Source organism: Aplysia californica, unplaced genomic scaffold (assembly GCF_000002075.1).
Source record: "Aplysia californica isolate F4 #8 unplaced genomic scaffold, AplCal3.0 scaffold00015, whole genome shotgun sequence".
Taxonomy (NCBI): domain Eukaryota; kingdom Metazoa; phylum Mollusca; class Gastropoda; order Aplysiida; family Aplysiidae; genus Aplysia; species Aplysia californica.
The window spans coordinates 1568490-1584123 of record NW_004797285.1 but is presented as its reverse complement, the minus strand read 5'-3'; the positions used below and the strand labels follow the sequence as shown (position 1 = coordinate 1584123).

The 15634-nt window shown below is 39.8% G+C and overlaps 1 protein-coding gene across 1 annotated transcript in view; it reads left to right on the top strand.

Annotated features, from left to right (window-relative positions):
* The first annotated feature begins 205 nt into the window (after positions 1-205).
* Positions 206-15634, top strand: part of LOC118478142 (coiled-coil domain-containing protein 125-like) — an 18704-nt gene continuing 3275 nt past the window's right edge. Inside the window, exons 1-3 of the mRNA XM_035971098.1 lie at positions 206-409; positions 7443-8012; positions 13237-13301. Of these exons, the coding sequence (XP_035826991.1) occupies positions 7553-8012; positions 13237-13301 (525 nt within the window). The 5' untranslated portion in view covers positions 206-409; positions 7443-7552. The remainder of the gene's footprint in view (positions 410-7442; positions 8013-13236; positions 13302-15634) is intronic.

The following is a 15634-nucleotide window of genomic DNA, read 5'->3' as shown; positions in this document are numbered from 1 at the left end:
TACGTCAGATTGATGTTTGGGTGGAGTAGGGGGCGCTAAGACTCGGCTGGGTGAAAAAGGGGGCGGTGGGTGAAAAAAGTTTGAAAACCACTGATCTAGACTCTCTATTATTTAATAATAATATAGATTAGAAAACTTCGAATCGAATAAAGCTACCGAGCAGTCATTTGTGTTTGAGACAAGAATGCTATCTGATCTATGAGGAAGTAACTCTGTGCGTGTTGACGCATCAACCTAATAAACAGTGGTTAACAAAAAGGTAAAAGATTAATATTAATGTGTCCTGCACAAAAGCTATTCTTTGAGATGTTTTGAGAGACTGTGTTTGTGAGCAGCTTAAGGAGTACTGACACACCGCTGAAAACGGGTGCAATATTCAACGCTGGGAGCGAATTCGGAGTTTCCAAATGTAAGCCAACAAGATAGCAACGCATGCCTGCCTGCCTCAGCCTCGGGCGTAGATCTACTCTTACACTATTTATTTCTTGTCTTTATATACTTAATTTTGTCATTCTATTTCTTCTTCTAGTTTTACTAGATCTAGATCTAGTCTTCTAAACTCTAGACCTTGACTCGAGCTTATCTTTTCTCTAGCTCTAGTCTAGATCTAGACTCGTTATTCCTTGAGTCTTCTCTGAAGGACTCCGCCCGTTACGAGCGACCATCCCAACAAACACAATAAAAGAAACCTAACCCTGGCCCAAATCCCAAATCCTACCCTAACCCGAACCCTACCCTTACCCCTACCCCTACCCCAAACCTTAACCCTAACTTTTACCCTCTATTCTACTTTGTTTCATAGTCGGATCATAGTGGTCGCTCGTTACGGAATTCCTCCTCTATTCTCTCTCTAGTCTCTAGTCTATATATAGATCTAGATTATCTAGATCTAGATCTAGATCTAGAAATAGATCTAGAATTATTTTTCTCAACATGGTCTATTATTGTAGTACTATACAGGATTACATACACTGCTGCTAGTCTAGTGACTAGTGACTCCTCCTGTAATTTATTTCGCAGTGACTATTTTTACGGCGAGCCTTTTCTTCTCAGTCATGAGCAAAACGTTCATCTCACAGAAGTGTCATATTTGGTTAACCTCCCCACCCACCAATCTTACACTTTTCTTACAGAAGCCAAAGACACCCTTTCCCCTCTGAGGTGTAAGTTTATATTTTGAACGGCCCCTCCTATAGGCCTAGATCTAATACATTGAGGTATGTCGCATACATGAGAGTCGGAGTAGGGTCACATTTCGAGGAACGCCGTAAAAATAGCCTGGGACTAACTGGAAGGCTATCTTTACGGCACGCCGTAAAAATAGCTTGGGAGGCTATCTTTACGGCTCGCCGTAAAAATAGCCACTGCGAATTTATTTTGTAGGCCTACTAAACTAATTAGATCTCTATCTGTTAAGTTTATAAGTCTCTAGAGTCTTTTCATTTAAAAAAAGGCCGGCTCTATTTCTCCGAATGTTCTGGAAAATAAACTTGAACTCTGTTTCTCCTAACGGTTCCGTTCTCAAGATTTGTTGATAATAAGCGAATGGAGGGCCTGTGTGTTTGTGTGTGGGTGTGTGTGTGTGTCGGCGTGTGTGTAAGGTGTGAACGGGGGGGGGGATATTTTTTTTACTTGAAGGATTTTAGTTTTTGCTGGGTGACTTATGCAAAATAGGTTATTGCCAAAGGTCGATCAGTCTTGTTTTCTCGCAGTACCTTTTGAAGGTATTTTCAAATGAAGTATAGCCCGGGAACATTGCCCTAACCACTACTGAAGTATCTGAATATTCAGACATTTAAAAATCTCATGCTCTAGAAACTGAATTTGATGCCAAAAATGCTTCTTCCCAGTCCTCGCAGAATGGCAGAATGAAAGGATGATGCCTAGATCTCGCAAATAACCAAAAAATCTCGAGATCGGAAACCGTTCAGAGAAATAAAGTTCAACTTTATTTTCCCGAACGTTCGGAAAAATAGTCACTTCGTTTTTAATGTCTTTCTCAATTTGATTGTCATTCTCATTCTTTCATTGTCCTGTATAAATACTGTATTCTTTAAAAATCAGTTGACATTTACATGGGGGGAGGGGGGGGGGGTTATGTTTCTTGGATAATTTACTTTTGTGCAGATCCCTTTTATAGCCTACTATTCTATTGATCTAATAAAATGTATTAAATTGTAAGGGAATGCCATATTATGTGATGTGTAGGCATACAGTCTGTCTGCTATTCTACTTTTACTTTAGTTTACTTTTATTTTAATTTTTTCTCCACTTCTCATTCAGTGGAGTCTGCGTAGACCGAACATGTTTTCATCCGAAAACAGCGGTAAAGTGAAAGAAAATAAAATCCCATATTTTTTCTTCTTCTTTGTCTCTGTAAGAATAATAAAGCTAAAACACTCTTGTTTCTAAAACCAACACAAATATTGAGGGTTGTGTTGACTAAATCTTCACTAACAACCCTGTAATGTAGTTGTAACACATTCATCAATCCTTGTGTTTCTAGGACAAAACAGGAGGAGAAAGAGACTTGAGAATACACGTTGTTTGTCAATATGATCTAGAGAGAAGCATTGCCAGTGTACTGTGTACCTATGTTTATCTCACGCATCAATGGGCCTACCAACTGTATTTTTACTTTTATTGATGCAAGAATAGCGCCATGTACATCTGCTGTTTCATCTTTGGTTGGCCATGGCTTATATAAATTGTCTGCAATGTTATTTCACGCAGGCCCTACACGTAAGCATGTTCATGTGGCAGTATGTAGTGTGTTTCATGTCATTAAACTAGCACTGGGCTTTCTCAGTCTCACTTCTCCACATTAGCACAGATCTACAGTGTGCAGTACAGTATGCTAGTTAACTCTGTTTTCTGCTCTGTACAACTGCTCAGCAGATTGAGCAAGCTGACAATTTAAAAAAGAAAGCACATTGCTTACTGTCTACAGCTCAGGTTATCAAAAGACATACATCAGTACAAAAAATCTTTAAAAGATATGTTGCAAGTATGGCGTTCCTTCCTCAACAATGTCATCTATCATCACAATTTGACTGTCCCCGTGGTTTTTTTATGCACCCCGCATAATTTAGCAAAATTTGATCATTTTTTGCATAATTTCTGATTATTTTCCTTTACCATTCTTTGTTAAAATTTTAAAAATCGCATAATTTCACATTTTTGGGCTCAGTTTGCGTAATTCCAGAATTTTTCTTGCATAACGATGGGGACAGATTTGAGCAACCCTGTCTAAAAAAAAAAAGACCAAACCAAAGAAAATCTGGTGGTCCCACAGATTTCAGTTTAAACAGACTCCACTGTATCATACCCTGGGGCCGAGGAGGTGTCATGGAAAGAAAAATACATCTAACTGCTAGTGGTCGGAAGGCCTCTTGACCTGAATGCATGAAAGGGGCCGAGGAGGTGTCATGGAAAGAAAAATACATCTAACTGCTAGTGGTCGGAAGGCCTCTTGACCTGAATGCATGAAAGGGGCTTTTTTTTCGAATACGGCCAATTCTGGGTGAAAATTTGCTCACTCTACTAGGGTTGCATTTTGTAATTGCTGCTAGCTAAATATATTGTGCCTATGTCGACAGAGAAGTCTAAAAACAGGGACCACCAAGGGATCTTTAACATGCACAACTTGCCCGCTGTTCCTCCGAGAATTTTTCACCCTTGTCCGAGAAGGCTAGGTGTAGATCTTTCCTACCAGAAGATCAGGGGTGTGGCTGAAAGACAGTATTAAGAAGGAGCCAAGGAGTAGCTATAGAAAGGCTGCAGAAAGAGTCAGGAGCCCAGAGGAGAAGGCATGGGAGGTGAGGGGGTTGGGGTAGAAAGAGGAGACGAAAGCAGCCGACAGAACATTTTTAGAGAGCAGGAAAGGAGGTGAAAGAAATTTTTTCGGTCCCTACCCGGATTCGAACCCAGGACCTTTGAATGAGAGGCCAACATCTAGGCCACGAGAGCCCCCAGATTTGATACTGATAACAGAAGTCTGACCATATGGAGCGATAACAACACCATTATAAAGTCAAAGTGCATCTATATAAAGCAACCTCTGCATGCATGGATATTCTCCGTCTGTCTTTTCGCATGAGTAGCATGGACTCTCGCCTATACAGCAGAGCTGCAGAGAAGAGTCTCAAGATTTGAGCCATGTAGAAGCCTTCCAAGCCATGATAGGAGGAAAGTTTGCACCAATCATGTCCAATCACTGTAATTGATGCTGGTAACAACAATGACACAGACATGGACTCGTGGATCAACACTTTCAATACAGCAATACAATAAGCCCTGGGTCACAACTGACGTCCTTAACCTGTGTGACAAAAGGAGAAAACTAAAGGAGAAAAAGAAACAACCAGATGGTGCAAAGGAGTACAGAGCAGTCAGCGGAAAAATTTAAAAAGTATGAAAAGGGCAAAAGACAATTGGATCGAGAAACCGTGCCAAATAATTGAAGGCAGCCTGAGGACAAACAACAGCAAAAAAAGCATATCAATTAGTAAAGGACCTGACATGCACTAAAGAAGGGCGCACCACCATCATTCAAGACAAATAAGGAAAATGCCTGACAGAGGAACAAGACATTTTGAAAAGATGGACAGAATACTGCTCAGAATTGTACAACTACAAAGCCGCGAGAAACCCTGAGATACTAAACGTTCCCCCAGCAACCAACATCGATAACCACCCAATCCTTGGAGAAGAAGTTGAAGCAGCAGTTCAAGCACTGAAGAAAGGAAAATCAGCAGGAGTGGATAACATCCCAGGAGAATTAATACAGGCAGGGGGAAAGGACAGGATAAGCGCTCTGTCATATGCAACAAGATCTGGCAGATAGGAAAGTGGCCAACACCATGGACACAATCACTAGTGATTACACCCCCAAGAAAGGTAACCTGCAACTATGTCAGAACTACCGCACCATCAGTCCAATAAGCCACCCCAGTAAGGTTATGTTGAAGATAGTGCTGAACAGATTGAAACAACAGGCAGAGAATATCATTGCCGAAGAGCAGACAGGCTTTAGAGCAGGGCGCAGCACAACAGAACAGATCTTAAACCTCAGGATACTGTGTGAGAGGTACCTCCAACACCAACAAAAACTATACCATATCTTCGTTGATTTTAAAAAGGTCTTTGACAGGGTCTGGCATGCAGCCTTATGGGCGACCATGAGGAAATTACGGAAATATAAAATGTACGCCAACCTGATCAACGTCTTACAACAACTATATGACAAGGCCTCCAGCGCAGTCTACCTTAACGGCAGCATGGGGGATTGGTTCTGGACAATGGTCGGGGTGAGGCAAGGCTGTTTGCTCTCTCCCACTCCCACTCTCTTCAACATCTTCCTAGAACGAATCATGACTGACACTCTGGAAGACCACAATGGAACAATCAGTATTGGAGGCAGGACAATCACTAACTAGCGTTTTGCCTATGACATCGATGGATTAGCAGGATAAGAACAGGAGCTCGGCACACTAGTGGAGCGGCTGGACACAACCTCAGCAGCCTACGGCATGGAGATCAGTGCCGAGAAAACCAAGCTAATGACTAATAACACCAATGGCATCAACGCGGACATCAAAGTCAGGGGCGAGAAACTTGAGACCGTCAACAGCTTCAAATACCTTGGATCAATCTTCTCAGATGAAGGCTCAAGACCAGAAATTCTCTTCAGAATCACGCTAACAACAGCTGCGCGGTCAAAACTGAAGCCTATTTGGAGGGACAGAAACATCACGCACAACTAAAAAATCAGACTAATGTGCTCGTACAAAGCTCACGTTTTAAATGCTGAGGTACGAAAGAGAATCACCAACGCAGTGGGGCAGCACGGAGATCTACTGACCACAGTGAAGAGACGAAAATTAAAATGGTATGGGCATGTCACAAGATCCACAGGACATGCCAAAACAATCCTGCAAGGAACCGTACAAGGAAAGAGAAAGAGAGGAAGGCAGAGAAGGAGATGGGAGGACAACATAACAGAGTGGACAGGAAAGACGATGGGTAACAATCTGAGGAAAGCCGAGGACAAAAATAGATGGCGAGAGCTGGTTTTCAGATGCAATGGTGCCCCCATGGTTGCCCCAACCACGGGATAGAAGAAGAAGAAGAAGAAGAAAAGAAAAATCTAGGCCCTAGAAATGCAATGCTACTCTAACATCTTGGATATCATCTAAGTGGAGCACATCACAAATGAAGAAATCCGCCAGACCATCAAGCTTAAAATTGGCTCCCATGATCATAAATTATGAAGATCTTTTCACAGCTGTGAAGAAAAGGAAGCAGTGGTGGTAAGACAATTCACTAGATCAAGTGCCATTATTACTACATATAAAGGGAAACCACTTGCAGAAATTAAAACCCTCAGTCACAACCAGGAAAAGTGGAAAAGAATGGTGGGCAGATCTTCATGGCAATACCCGTAACTCTTACAAGGGCTAAAGGCACAAAACAAGACAAGAGCTATGTGTGTTTACATCATGTATTTACGACAGTGTTTGTTATTCAGTGTATCACATGGTAAAAGATGCAATGCGGAAAAAAGTGTGCATTAATTGTGTCACGTCGTGGTGGAATCAAGCACTCGTCACTTTTTGGAAATGAAATAGACATCCATTTAAAAAAAATAGAATTCAAGATATTTGTGATTGAGGAAGTGAGGGTGCCTGGTTTCAGGGGTGAAATTAGCGAGAAAATGGCCTCCAAAGTTTGGTTACTCCAAAAGCTGTATAGAGTCTTTGAAAGTTGAAAGGAAAATGATGTATTTTGTGCCTTTAATCTATGTTTTTTTTCCTGTAGAATTCACGCGGAAATGTGTTTTTATGTGGACCTAAAAGAGGTTAACAAAAAATGAAAATTTGATAAAAATTTCCAATCTGGCGGAAAAATGCCTGTTTCTCCGGTTTCGTTGCTTTGACGAGCGCCTGATTCCACCACGCTGCCTCACAATTTGTTTTGTAATTAGAAGCAGTTGAATTCATTGTGGTAATAATTATGTTTATCATAATATCCACACTGTACAGCATGCTCTATGTGTTATTTACAACTATTATCTCATCAACTCATCAATTTTGAACCCTTTCACCTTGTACATGTTCAGGTTTCAAGAAGTTTTTTTCTCATTCAGGTGTTTCTCGCTTCCTAGCAATCTGATTGACTGGAGCTGAATTATATTTGTCCCGTCTTATAGACAAACAGTTAACTTTTTTCTTCTAAAAAATAGTTATTTTATCTTTACTCTATATTTGTCTCCTTTTTTCATTCATAATATATTGGGGCAGTTCTGATGTCATCTTTGTATTCTCTTTTATCTCTTTGTTTTTAACTCTTCATAAACTTATTTTTTTCAATGTGTTTCATAATTATGCTAACAATTTTCTGCTCTCTCTTTTGCTTTAACAAAATATAACCTTGTCTTTCAGGTTATGAGAGCAGATTGGTGCTGATTAAAGCAAGGTGATCCCCAACGTAGTGTTGCCTTGCTGTGGATTGTTTGTGAAGTGTGGTGAATGGACCAGTTCCTGAATTTGAGATGGAAGATCAGAATGAATCTGGTGAAGACTTGTTCAATGTTGTTTGTGGAGATCTGGGGCTGGGACAGAGCACCAGAAGCAGTATCTACCTGAACTATCATGAACCTTTAATATGGAGTGAAAAGTCGGAAAACTGCCATGTAGAAAGTGGCGTGAGTCATGTTGACAAGGAAGATGCACAGCGTGAATCAAAACTTCATAATGACCTGTCCAATTCTAATTACATTAGACAGCGTGGATCTGTATCACTCAAGGAAAACAATGCTCTGATGAGGAAACTGCAAACAGCTTTACTGAAAGGAGACCATAAGAGAAAAGAAGAAGAAAATGAGACATTTCCCACCTATGCGGATATACCATATGGCACATCCCTGCGACAACAAAAGAAGCTTTATGAGCAGCAAATTGGCGATCTTCGTCGACAGCACTCATTAAGTCAAAGTGAAGAGGATGAAAAAGGTAAGCATTTTGATTTTTATTTAGCTCATTTTTAAAAAATGCTGCAATATTTAAAGACTAAAATTACGCTGTCTGCGAATGTTTTGTCCGTTTTGTAGTCTTAAAAAGAATCTTTATTTTCTATTATCTTCAACATAAAATTAGCAGGTGATGAGTTGGAATTGAACACCATTAAAAATGCAAAGTTTTCAGAGTTATTGAAAAGCCAAATATGCTCTGATCGTCACGATTTTTGGAGACACAAATGAGTAGTTGTCCTCACACTCAACCTCGATTTTTGCTAAATTATCACGAGTACTTTTCATCACAATACTATAAACTATGCTTTAGTACAATGTTTCATTAGTTGCTATATTATTAAAGAATACAAAATTATTTACCTGGAAAATGACCCGTAGCTCTTTCCAAACAAAAGTTCTTTGCTTTTTTTTGGATCAATTTTAAAAAAATTCTTTCATTACAAGACTCCTCAACTTATCGAAGCTGATCGCAATTTTCACTTCCGCCTTGTTCATAGCGGAAAATCTGCCTCAGAAGCAGCAATACGGCTAAAATGCACTGCTTGTATTATTCTCCAGTGACCCGCCGTGTTCAAGAGAGGCAGACTTTGCTGTCGCATCTGCGAAATCATTTAGTTTCTCAAAAGTGGCAGCTCAAGGCATGCATGGAGTGCGATAAAATGTTTCTTTCATCGGTGTGAGGTGCGGAGCAGTATGTACAGGACTTAGATCAGGAACACCTTATTTAGGACTGCAATTAACGAAGCCGCGACAACAGCACCATCTTCACGGTGCCAAATAGCACAAAGAAAAAAATCAGAATCTTTCAGTCATCCAACACAACACTACTGCCCTTTCATTGCCCATTTAGCAAACAACACAGTTTCTGGAAGATCATAACATGAATGTCATGGACTGGCCGGTGTACGTACCCGATATGTCTCCAACAGTGCACGTATGAGATGAACTGAACCGCAAAGTGTGTGCCGATGTGCAAATCAGCAGCTATTGGAAGATCGCGCTGCCGTGAAAGTGGGACAGAATTTCTCAACAAAACTTTGAAAATGTTGTAAAGTCCATGTGAAGAAGTGTTTTGGTCTGTTTAAATGTTAATGATGGCCCTACAATTTACTAAGGGTAAGAGATCTTTATTGAGCTTCGATTTGTGTTTATCTGCAAATCTGTCTTAAGGGGGTACGCCGAGAGAAGGAGGACAATGTATCGAAATCATTTAAGTGTGTGATCAAAATGGTTCACATTTGTTGGAAATTGAACGAACTTCAAAATACGCTTCTTTTAATCTATACTGATTTGACACAAACGTGTTCAAACTCTGCGAGCGAAGTGTTGCCTTTTTTATGGCGTTCTGTCAATATATGTTTTATTGGTCAGTTAAATTGTCATTTGTTTTGAATGCATGGTTTCACTTTTTTCGTGTGCAGAGTTCAGTGTTAATGGGCTTCAGTATAGTGCTTTTTTTTTTACTACTCTGTTTGTACTGGAAAGAAAATTAATTAATGAAAATAATTTTGTCTCTTAACAGCTCTCATAGAAAGGGAGATGGTGCAGTGTGCTATGGGGATTAAAATTACATGTCTTAGAAAATTGCTGTGAAAAGTAGCTTTCTACCATACTGGTGACAGTAGTCCAGAGCTTCAGTAACTGTAGTCCTATATGTGGTATGGGGGTACTTAGGGTTAATTAACAGTTAATATAGAGATACATTCATCTTCTAACTTTTCACTGGCCTGAGGTGTAGTGGCAACTATTTTACAGCCTACAGCAGCTTACATTGCTGGAAAGTTGGATTTAAAAAAAATAATAATAAATTTATAAATGACATTTATATAGCGCTCAACCCCGAATAAAGTACACAGGCTCTGAGCGCTTTACAATACAGTACAACATACAACAGTAACATAAAACGTTGTGTTCTGACTAAAGAAAATTATTCCAAATATTCATCTCATTAATTTCAAAACAGAAACAACTTTAGCTGACATTTGAATGAATCAAAAGATTTGATCTCTCTTAAAGTACTTGGTAAAGCATTCCTAGCCTGATCTTGAGGCCTTGGTATTCAAATTAAAAATTCAATTTTTCATAATAATAATTAAAATAAAAACAATTAAGGCTCAAAGTATCTGTGAACTGACGCTGTTAGAGACAAGAGGGGCACTCCATTAGCTTAGTTTGTATCATGCTGAACAATGGAACGGACATGCTTTGTTCGCATTGCCAACAGTGTTTACTTGAGCTTGGGTTTGTTTTATAATAGAATTTTCAAGGTTCTCAACCTAATTGGCTCGGTCTTATCAGAGATGGACGTTAAATTCAGAGGTCCTTCCTCTTGAATAACTTATCTGTGTTGAAAGAGGAGTTACGCCCACTTACTATCGTTTTATAATAGACTGGTTTTTTTTACTTAACTCGGGGATGCTGTTAAGGTTTTAAGGTAGAATCAGGTCTGTTTTTTTTCCCTCCTGTAAAATTTGCACAGCTCAAAAATTAGACTAATGCGCTCACTGGTCAGCTCAATATTTTTATACGCCTGCGAGTCGTGGACACTAAGCAGAATTAGAGAAAAAGATTCAGAAAACAGAGATGAGATGTTACCGCAGACTCCTTGACATCTCGTACAAAGACCACGTTTCAAATGCCGAAGTACGAAAGAGAATCACCAACGCAGTGGGACAATATGAAGATCTACTGACCACAGTGAAAAGATGAAAACTAAAATGGTATGGGCATGTCACAAGATCCACAGGACTTGCCAAAACAATCCTGCAAGGAACCGTACAAGGAAAGAGAAAGAGAGGAAGGCAGAGAAGGAGATGGGAGGACAACATTAAAGAGTGGACAGAAAAGACGATGGGTGACAATCTGAGGAGAGCAGAGGACAAAAATAGATGGCGAGAGCTAGTTTTCCAATGCAGTGGTGCCCCAACGGTTGCCCCAACCACGGGATAGAAGAAGAAGAAGAAGAAAATTTGTCCGGAGAATGAAAATTAAGGGTTTCTGTGATCTGTTTTGGTACTACCATGCTTACTTTCACGTTCAAGGGTGCATAGACTGGTTCCTATAGTACGTAAGGGCAAAAATGATGTCTATGTTTTCCAAAGTTGAAAACTGAAAAGTCACATACACTTATTTTTAACATGACAATGGATGCTGGGCGCATTTTCATTCACACCTGTGCATTTTGGTGGAATCTTAGTTTGGAAAAAATACTGGAAGAGGAAGAGGAGGATGAGAAAGTGGAAGTTGGAGGTTGATCACGTCTTATTATATTTATGGATCTAGCTACATTAATTTGATAACATTTACCTTGTGGATGTATTAACAAACAATTGTGCTCTGTAAATAGTACGTTTTTGGCAAACAGGTAGTATTCTTGTAGCTTCCCATGAGGCATCCACCATAACAATTTAATTGTGACTTTAATGCCGTTCAAGAGCCATCCATTGGAATTACGTATATTTCTTTAAAAAATCAGAGCATTAAAGTCTTATCATATTTTCACTAAATATCCAAGAATGCGGGAAGTAGTTGTACGAGAATGCTTCCAATTGTTATAGCATCTTTACATCTTTTTACTTGCTTTGCATCCTCTGTTTACTAGATCCCCCTTTTCCGTTCTGCTTGTATCTGTTTTAGCTTATGGTCATTCAAAATCCCGATTCTGGCTTCATGCTAATCCATGAAAATGCAATCTGATGTTTTGGTTCGGCTCAGTGTTCAGTGTTCTGTATAATTGTTTATCCTGATTTAGAATAATTTTTATGTTCACTCAATTGTTCTTGAATTATTTTTGTGTGTCTCGTTGAAGGCCATTTTCAAATATTGAGGTGTTGTGAATGTTAAACGAATTTATAAAGGGAATGGTGCCCCTTGTCTCACATTGTTCAGACTGTTGATGGTTCAACATTGTTAATAGGTTTTGCTTGCAGTTACGAGGTCTGTCTCAGAATAAAGTTTCCCTCCTCCATTAAATCAAAAGTACGCAACCAACAGCCACTAAATGTTGTGACATGACGTCATGTCTAAGAAATCTCCATGCCAAATTGTAGGTGTATTGGTGAACGCGTCATAGAGCTGTGACGTGTCAAGTGTGGTGTTCTTGTGCGCTTTATCCAAGGCAAATCTGAGGAAAATGGCTGAGCAAAATGTTGATGCAACCTTCTCACACTACGATGTCCGAGTTGTGATCAAATTTGTTAACTCTTCTAGGCAAGTCTTCAGTTGAAAACCATGGTGATCTCTGCAAAGTATTAGGGAATAATGCCCCATCAATTCAAACAGTAAGAAAATGGATCAGGGAGGTTGAAGGTGGGAGGTCTGACATGAAAGATGAAGCGCATACTGGAAGGCCCCCAGTTGTCATTTGTGGCGACAGTGTAGAGAGAACCAAAGCTGTTTTGGAAGAAGATACGAAAAGAACATGCACGGAAATACGTCAAAGAATCGGTATGTCCAGTGCAACAATTCACCAACGATCTTGGCAAGAAAAAAAGTCTTGGAGAAGGCATCATCCCGCATCATGACAACGCGCCTGTTCACAAGTCCAGAGTTGTGAACGAGTCTGTCGAGGGCTACTTGTTGGAATTATTGGAACACCCGCCCTATTCGCCCGATCTCTCCCCCATGCGACTTCCACCTCTTCCCCAAGGTGAAAGAAATGCTGTGAGGTTGGTGATTTGAGGACGGGGACCAGATTCAAGAGGCTATGAGTAAAGCACTCGGGACCTTGGACAAACGATCACTGACCGCTGGGTACATCAAATGGACAAATGTCTGGAACTCGGTGGTTCCTAAGTTGAATAGGTATTTGAATAGGCTTTCTGTTGATACCAACTACAGTGTGATTTATAATCATATGTGAGGACAGCTTGACCGGGAAACTTTATTCTGAGATAGACCTCGTATGGTCCATTTAATTATTTTTAAATATGTTTTTTAGTTCCCGTGTCAACTCTTATAGGCTTCCCCTTTTTATCACTCGGCTTCTGGCAGCTGTGTGAATTAGAATCATAACTGTGAAAATATAAACTTAAAGCAACTACGGGATGAAGTAGGTGGCTTATTTATTCGTGTGTCATGTCTCCACCAGCAATTTTGAATTTTGTCTGTCGATCTTTGTCAAGCAGAAAATGTCTTTCAAGCTCATAGTGCAGTGAATAGATCACTTTTCATCTTTTTATTACGTACTTAACAATTTCTTTCAGATAAAGGCAGCCAGTATAGCATGTCAGTGGAAGACATTGGGTCAAAATTGTGCAATGCAATGCAGGTATGTGCTGACAGGTTAATTAATGTTATGCCACGCAACTGCCTGTATGAGTTATCCCTTCAGTGAAGTCAAGTGTTCACTCGTGTTTCATTTTGTTATTCCCTGTAGTACTAACTGAAATTGCCTCTGATAATATTAAGTGCCAGTTGTTTAATCCGAAACAAAACAAAACGAAACCAAAAAAAAACATAAAAAAAACAAAATAAACTTCATTCTCAGCTATGACATGTTCATCAGACTTTCTGATAGCAAGACCGTTTCTGTGTCAAAGACCTGCCTGGTGCACTTATGTACCATTTTGTTTAAAGTACAAGATGTATGGACTAGGGGAGTATTAATGAATAATAAATAGAATTTGCATAAGCGCAAATTCTCGCTAAACAGCAAGCTCTATGCGCTTTACATTCTATATTATTACCCCAGCAGATGTGATAGCATTCTGAAACAATCTCAACTTCCCGGGTAGCTTACAGGTATTCAAACAAATGATATCAAACAGAACTTAGAATTGTTTAGGTGCCAGAAAAGTCTGACTCATGCATGTATCACACTAAGAAATTTTTTGGTTTACTCTTTTCAACTATTACCAGGTGTGTGGACCGGTAGAATTGAATAGGTTGTCGGAGCCTTTCCATCCTTTTCTCAATGAATATTCTGATTCCATACGTGTATTTTGCCTCCATGCAGTTGTTTTGCGGTTTAGGGGAGCCTTGTTATTGTGTGGTCTTTTTCTTTTCTAGCCTATTCATTGTAAAGTGTTTTGTGCTGCACCTGTTCCGCGCGCTTAAATCTATTTCCATTATCACTAGGCCTAACACAGAGGGCTTTCGCGTGTGTTTTGTTTAGCAGTTTACCAGCTTTGAGTATTGATCGTGTTCATGAGAACCCAGTGTATTTTGTTTGTGCAGCTGACAACTGTTCATGTCTGTGGGGAAGGGGGCGAGTCCAGTATAATTGTGACATACAAATGTTGATGCACGCTCCTCTTCTTTGGGTGTACCGGTGATATTCTCTTCACAAAGGTTGGTGGTTGGCGGGTGCAGTAGTGTGGTGTGCTCCTTCTTTCCTATCAAACATCTATCGTCCTTATCTCTCCTTTTTCTTTCTTTCCTTTTTTTGTTTTTGTTTGTTACTCTCTTGCAACACCCCTAATCCTCGGCACTTATGTGACATAATTGTTATGTGCTGTAAAACTGTTACTAAAACTAAAACTCTTCTCAACGTGTGCTTCTTTGCTTCTAATTCTGTCTCTTTTTCCTGAACGTATTGCAAGGATTCCAAGCGAACCCAGATGGTTTCTTGAATGATATTGTTGTATCCGTTGATAGGCAATATCTCTTTACCATAATAATACGTTTTATTTTCCCTAAGAATTAGCGTTTCAATATCACAAGGAACTTTTTGCCTATTCTTCTCTCGAATATACTTCTCAGTCTCATACATCACGAGGATTTCGTGGCCTAGAGGTTGAGGTGTTCGCCCCTCATTCAATAGGTCCCGGGTTCGAATCCGGATAACGACGAAAAATTTGCGTCTAAAACTTTCTCCTTTCACACCCTTTCCTACTCTCTAACAATATTCTGTCGTCTGCTTTTGTCTCCACTTTCTGCCCCCACTCCCTCACCTCCTTTGCCCCCTCCTCTGGGCTCCTGACTCTGTCTGCAGCCTTTCTACTTCTACTCCTTGGCTCCTTCTTACTGCTGTCTTTCAGCCACACCCCTGATCTTATGGTATGAAAGATCAACACCTAGCCTTCTCGGACAAGGGCGAAAAATCTCAGAGGTCATATGTGCAAGATACGCACGTTAAAGATTCCTTGGTTGTCCAAAATCGGCCGCCATCCGGGCAAACTTCAAAATTTCCTACCAACTGAAAATGTTTAATGTGTCCCGCACGCTCATATGGCCTGATGCGGTTGCGAACGTCGTAAAAACACTTACCAACAACATTATTTTTTTTTAAAAATCATACATCACAACCGTACTAAGTATGAGACTGAAAAGTACATTTGCAGATATTTTACCGTGCCATGTTTAGAACAACCTTTATGAATTCAAAGTGCACCTGCTCTATTTTGTCGTGTTTCTTCACGCTTTACTATACATATTAATATGTTGTTTTTTTCCCTAAGAATCAGTATTTCGATATCACAGGAAACGTTTTGCATACTCTTCTCTCAAATGTACTTCTCATTCTCACATTCTACTCTCAAGATCTTATATTTTCATACTGGTTAATCGGTTTAAGTGACATACATCAAGCATACTAGGCCTATGTATGCTTGTGTTTGGGTTAGTAAATTAATACGAACCTACTCCCGTGAAATGAATCTT